The sequence below is a fragment of the Pithys albifrons genome, chromosome 4 (assembly GCF_047495875.1).
Source record: "Pithys albifrons albifrons isolate INPA30051 chromosome 4, PitAlb_v1, whole genome shotgun sequence".
In the NCBI taxonomy this organism is placed as follows: domain Eukaryota; kingdom Metazoa; phylum Chordata; class Aves; order Passeriformes; family Thamnophilidae; genus Pithys; species Pithys albifrons.
The window spans coordinates 6,431,055-6,437,054 of record NC_092461.1 but is presented as its reverse complement, the minus strand read 5'-3'; the positions used below and the strand labels follow the sequence as shown (position 1 = coordinate 6,437,054).

Here is a 6,000-nt window from a genome sequence, read left to right as displayed (position 1 = left end):
TTTTCCATGTGAATCCCTTTTCAATGAGGAGATAGGATACCATGTAAGCTGGTACAAGCCTTTTGCCTAGAGGTCACAGCTTAATTTCTTTAAAAAACAGGCAGATACTTCAGGTTCCATCTCACCAATAACAGGTTTAAAAGGCCTAGCTTCAGTAGCTTTGGGTATAGTGTAAATAACCATTTCCTTAAAGTGTAAACTGGTAACTGGTTCCTGCTATACTCATTAGGACACTCCTCGGAAGCAGGGGTGGTTTACTTTTTTTTTTTCCCATCGAGCTTTAAGGATGGAGTGTTGCCAAATATTCTGGTTTTATGTATTGTTATTATTTGTCACACAACTCTAAACCGGCACTGTCTTTAAAGTGAAATCCCCACGGCTCTGAGCGCACCTCTCCATCACTTGGTGAGTCTTCTACACCTCTGAACTTCCACTGGAGCGAAAGTGGAGGAAGGACCGTGCGTGCTGTGCCGTGCACAGCGCCTGTGCAGCGTGTCCTCGTAAGCGGCCGCATCTTCCCTTTGATCAGGCACAGCATTTGGACCTCCTGTCCCTATACTGATGTTCTGCGTCCTCTTAAATTTCACGTCCTTTCAGCTGGATGGATGACTGACCCCAGCAGGGACCCAAATCGCGCAAGGACCAAAGTTTCTCAGGAAACAAACAAACACAACCAGAAGCCGCCTCCTGCCCGCGGAGCAGCGGACGCTGTACCTGGTGAGGCACCGGGCTGGGAAGAAGAGGAGGAGGAGGATGCACAGATTTCCACGGAGAGCCCCGGTGAATTCCTTAGAGCCGGCAGCACGACACCGCCACCGGCGGCTTCGGATGCGCTCCAGCCCCGATCCAGGGAGAGCTGCGGGGTGCCGGAGGACACGCACGGCCGGCCCGGGAGAGCCCCGGGAGAGCCCCGCGGGCGCGGCCGCCGGAGCAGCGGGAGGGCGCCGCGTGGCACCTGGCCGTCCCCGCCGCTCCCCCCGCGCCGGCCCGGGGCATCCCGCTGCTGCGAGCAGGGAGGGAGGGAGGAAGGGAGGGAGAGAAGGAGGAAGAAGCGGGGCGGGGGGGGAAAGTTGTGCTCACTCCTCTCCTTGGAGGCGCCCCTCCCTCCCCGCGACGAGGGCGAGTTAGAGATGCTATTTGCAACAGGCTGCTGCCGCGGTAGCGCGTCCCCGGGAGAGGAGCCGGAGCGACACGTGATGTGTCTCCTTATCAGGGTGCGCGGGGCAGCGCGGGGGCGGGCAGGGGGCGGGGGCGCCCGCGGAGCGCGGCGCGGCGGGGTCCCTAACCGAGCCCATCTCTCCCCTCCAGGGAGGCGCGGAGGACGGGAAGTTAGCGCGGAGTTGATGAACTTTGCACATCCACAGAAACGCCATTTTGATTCCTTTTTTTCCGGAACAAGTTTGCGGCTCCCTCCCGTGCGCGCTCCCCCCAGCGCGCCCCCGCGCCCCCTCGGCGGCCCATCCTCCGGCAATGTCGCGGCGCAAGCAGCCCAGCCCCAGCAAAGTCCGGCGTAAGTACCGCGGGGCCGCCGAGCTCCCTTCCAAAGGCCAGGAGCGTGCCTTAACTCCGGGGGGATCTATTTTTCTCCCCTCTTTTCTTTTTCTTAAGGTTAGGGTGGGGGGGAGAAAGAGGAGGAAAAATAAACTTCTGGGAGGGGGCACCGCGGAGGTGAGGACGTTGCAGCGTGTCGGCGACTTATTTTAAAAATTAAATGCTTGTTAGAGGGAGGGAAAAAAGTTTCCTTTAAAAAAAAAGGAGGAAAAAAGTTTGGCTGGCAGCGGTGGAGATGATGATGAGTTCGTGCAGCCTCCCTCTTCCCTTCCCCCGCTCCTCCCTCTCCTCTCCTCCCTCCGCGGCTCCTGTTTTTTTTTTTTTCCCCTTCCCTGTTGCAGACTTTCTACCAACCAGCGGCACCAGCCGCGGCGTTTTGCCTTCAGGACCTGATGCTCATCCATATTAAACCGTCTGAGCTCAGGAATCCGGCCAGATCATCCCCCCCCTCCTCCTGCAAAGTTTATTTTTAACCAGCCACCGCCACAATTTGGATGGGGCTGCGAGGAAGCAACATCTTCTAGAGCACGGCTCGCCCCCGTCTCCCGAGGTTGCCTTTTAACTTTTCCTTCGGGGTTATTTTCCTGCCGGCGGGTCCCACGGCGGCCCCTGCCCGCTGTTCCCGGCTGGAAGGGCCGCGCCGGAGCTGGGAAGTTGGGATGAAGGCGCCCCTTCTCCGCAGGTAGAGCCGGCTTGCGCCGCGCATCTCTCCGCTCACTTTCCGCTCTCCCGGCGGGGCCGGACGGCCGTGCCTGCCCTTCCTCGGCACCCTGTACCTCTCCCCTCTCTTCTCTCCCTCTCTTCATTACTTTATTTTATTTTTCTCCCCTTTCTTCCACTTTCTCCACCGCCCCCCCACCCCACTCCCCTCTTCCCCTCCCTCGTCCCGGTAGGGACGTGCGTGTCCTTTCGCTTCCCGGCGGGGGGAGCCGTGCCCGGGCAGGGTGGGGGGCGCTGGTCCCCCCCCGTCCCGCAGCCTTTGTGCGGTGCCAGGAACACATCCCTGCGCGGCGGGCAGGGACGCCTGGGCGGCGTCACCAGCACAGGAAGGAGCCGGGCAGCATCCGAGGGGTGTCCGGGCCCTCGCCCCCCCATCCCCCGCACCCATCTCGGCCGGGGCGTGGGGACAGCGAGGCAGTGCTGACCCTCCCCCGCCCCCCCCGGTAGTGGCGGTGTCTGGGGTGAAAACAAAGTTGGGTGCCCGGTGCGGATGGGAGGATGGGAACCGGCCCGAGACCCGTCTCTCGGGCGACTGCGCTCTCTCCCCATCGCCGTTGCTACGGGCCGGGGCACCCCCCCGGCGGCTCCGCGGGGTGAGGATGCGGGGCAGCTCCTCCTGCCCAGTTCGCAACACACGGGCTCGGCATCTCCCCCGCCCCATCCCCCCAGGGTGAGGGGTCGCGGGCCGAGCCGGGCCGGGCCGGGCCGGGCGGGGAGCGTGGTGCGTCGAGATGCTGCAACTTTTTTTTTTTCAGCAGAGGAGGGAGGGCGGTGGATTGAACTTTGTCATGTCGCAGATAAGTTTCCTCTGGCTTCTTCTCCCTGCACTTCCCCCCCGCACGCACGGTTGATTTTTTTTCTTTCTTTCTTTTTTTTTCTTCCTCCTAAATAATTTCCCCTGTTTCACCTCTGCGATATCTTTGCCTGCTCGGCATCCTCGCGGGGTTGCGCAGGAGGAGGAGAGCGCTTCTCCTGGCTCAGCACATTTCCCTGCCCCTGCGCACCCCGCGGAGGCCCGGGCGCCTCCGTGCCCTCCCACGGGCTGTCCGACCGCAGCTGATGCTCTGGTCCTGCCTGCCCGGGAGCCAACATCCTGCCCGGGAGCCACCCAACTGATTCCTGGAGGGGAGATGGGGTGCGTAGAGAGCAGGCAGACCAACCATCCAGTTTAATCCCAACTCCCTCTTTTGCCTGTCTTCTCTTGGAGATAAGATCAAGTGTATTTATGTATTTGAGAAAGTAAACCTTCTAGTTCAGCGTGATTCGGGGCCAGTGGTCTAGGAGAGACAGCAAATGCAGTTGGTGGTTCTTGCCATTCCAAGATCCATCCCTTTGGAAAAAAGATGGCCTATTACCAACAGGAGCAGTTGCTAAATAACGCCGCGTTGCCACCCCTGCAGTGCTCAGTAGACAGCTGTTATGATGGCTGAAGTTTTTTCGTTGAGGTCTGTCGTTTTGACACAAGCACCGAGTTTTGTTACCGCAGTTCCTGTTTTCCACAGGGTCAGCGTGCGTGAAAGGGATGCAGTGACTCAGGGTCAGGCCAGCCATATTTGTTTTAGCTTTTAATTTTCTCTTTGAAGACTTAAGGGTACATAGCCTTTTCTTGGTGTGCCTGCATAATGCCGATTAGCCTTAACGGGAGTTGGGTACATCCAGGAAAGAATAGGCCCTTTTGTTTGTTAGAAACCCAGAAACAGCATGAATCCATCATCCAATCAATCAGAGTACCAGGGCTCCCCCTCACCTGCCGGCAGGGACTCATCCAGCTTCTCTTGCTGCGGGGCAGCTGTTCTCCACCGAGTGTGGCCTCTTTTGCTCCCTCACCTTCCTCCTCCTGGCATCCGTATTTGGAACTGAATTCGTATTATGCAGTTGGAAAAGCACTATGCTTTAAGTACAATTGAGTTAACTTTTATTCTGCTCTCATCTCTCACAGACAGCTTCTAGTAGTCAAACTGTTGTCCATCAGAAGTGACTATGTAGCCACTCTTACACATTTCTTTTGATAAGTAATAACCCTAAATATATATATAAATGTGTGTATACTTAGCTCGGTATTGACAGAATATAGTAAGTAGTTTGCTTACTATTTTTCTGTGGGTTTGTTTGTTTTTTCACCTGGACCTCAGTGTTTGAAGTTTTATTTGTAGATTTCAGTGTCATGAAACTTCTTACTCTGACTCAGCTCACCCGAGTTGTGTGTCCATTCTTAACTCTTCACAATATTCAGTGACCCTCTGACCAAATCTTTTTTCTTTTTGATTCTGAGGATCAGGAAATATTTGAAGTCTCCAAACTGGGAAAAGTTAAACCCTTTGTTATCCATTAGTAATATCTGTAATCTCCTTTGGTACCAAAGGCAAGTGCAGTGTTTCCTAAGGCATGGAAACATTGTCTTCTATATTGCTTTCCTCACTCCTTAAGGATTTTATCACTCTGCCTATGTTGAAGTCACACTACAATCAGAACAGTGGTTTGACTTTAGTCTGAGAAACTTTCTTCTTGAGAAGAAATAGTTTGAATTGCTCTCAGTTGGATTTCTCATTTAAATAAAAACTGTTGATGCACTTACACTGTACAGATTAAAAACATATAGATAAATCCCTTTGGTTATGTTCCTTATCCCTTGTAAAAGTAGGTGGTGCTTAGAAGGTCATAGGATAAGTGTTGCTAAGCAGCTAAACAGAAGGATGCTAAAATTAACCTGAGTGTTTTTGAAAGGGATTCACTTTTTAAGTTGCAATAATTTTTTATTTACTGAAAATACATGTTTTCCTAGTTAGACATCTGAAAAAAATTACTTAGATGCATGAAGAAAGTTTTCCAGGGGACTGTGTAAAGTGTTCAAGTTATCTACATACAGGAGTAATTCCACCCTCCCCCAGTATGCCTAAATTTTACTAACATTGGGCCCTTGATTTGTGTCCTTTGCAAATGTCCTTCCAGAGTTATCAGTTGCTCCAAGAGCATCTGATGTATGTTGGATAGCAGCCTGTAGGGACAGTCTTGGGAAAAAAAGAAACTGCAAAGATTCCCCAGGAACAGGCAGAAAACAAGTAAATCCTGTTAGTCTGAAATCTATGCATGTGTGGAAAAAGCCCCTTTTAACTTTTTGATGAATGATGCCTAAGTTTGGAAATCTGTGTTTTAGGTGTACACTCTTAAAACATGTGAAATCATGTCTTCTTTTTTCAGCACAGGAAAGGTTGTTTTGAAATGAGTGTGTTATTGGACCGTGTTACTAGACCAGTTTGCGATGGATGCCTTGTTGATGTGGTAGGTTCTTTCTCAGAAGATGATGGTCTGTAGAGGAGGATGGGAGTGCTGCTTTTCGTTCTCCTGAGGGTAGTGAGAATGCCTGTTGCTCTGTCTTTTTCTTTCACCTCCTTTCTGAATTCAAGCAAGATGGTCAGTCATAGGATTACAGCTTTAAAATATGCCTTTTCAAGAGTATTCTACAGCTTGGAAAAGGGCCAGGAACTGCTTCGTGTTCTTTTGAGTACAGCTGTGTCATGGATGGAGTGTTCAGGTACCCTGCAGCGTTGCTGCAAAGTGTCTTAAGGAGCAGATGTAAACTTTGAGAGTGAGAAGGAATTGCTTTCTGAGACCATGCAACAGCTTGTTTCTTGCTGTGGGGTGGGAGATTTGACTTTCCTAGTTGTTCAGCAGTTTAAGCAGATTTGCTCTGGGGAGGTGTCTGAGGAATCCTTTCTCTCTGTGGGTTTT

General features: G+C 52.7%; 1 protein-coding gene across 5 annotated transcripts in view; it reads left to right on the top strand.

Annotated features, from left to right (window-relative positions):
* Positions 1 to 641: 641 nt before the first annotated feature.
* RREB1 (ras responsive element binding protein 1) overlaps positions 642 to 6,000 on the top strand; it is a 127,489-nt gene continuing 122,130 nt past the window's right edge. For 2 of the 5 annotated variants that reach the window (XM_071553292.1, XM_071553294.1), the window contains exons 1-2: positions 1,066 to 1,214; positions 1,309 to 1,510. In XM_071553292.1, the coding sequence (XP_071409393.1) occupies positions 1,471 to 1,510 (40 nt within the window). In that variant the 5' untranslated portion in view covers positions 1,066 to 1,214; positions 1,309 to 1,470. Of the gene's footprint in view, positions 718 to 1,059; positions 1,215 to 1,308; positions 1,511 to 1,872; positions 2,234 to 6,000 lie in introns of those variants that run through there. The other 3 variants (XM_071553293.1, XM_071553296.1, XM_071553295.1) reach the window with 3 other exon arrangements.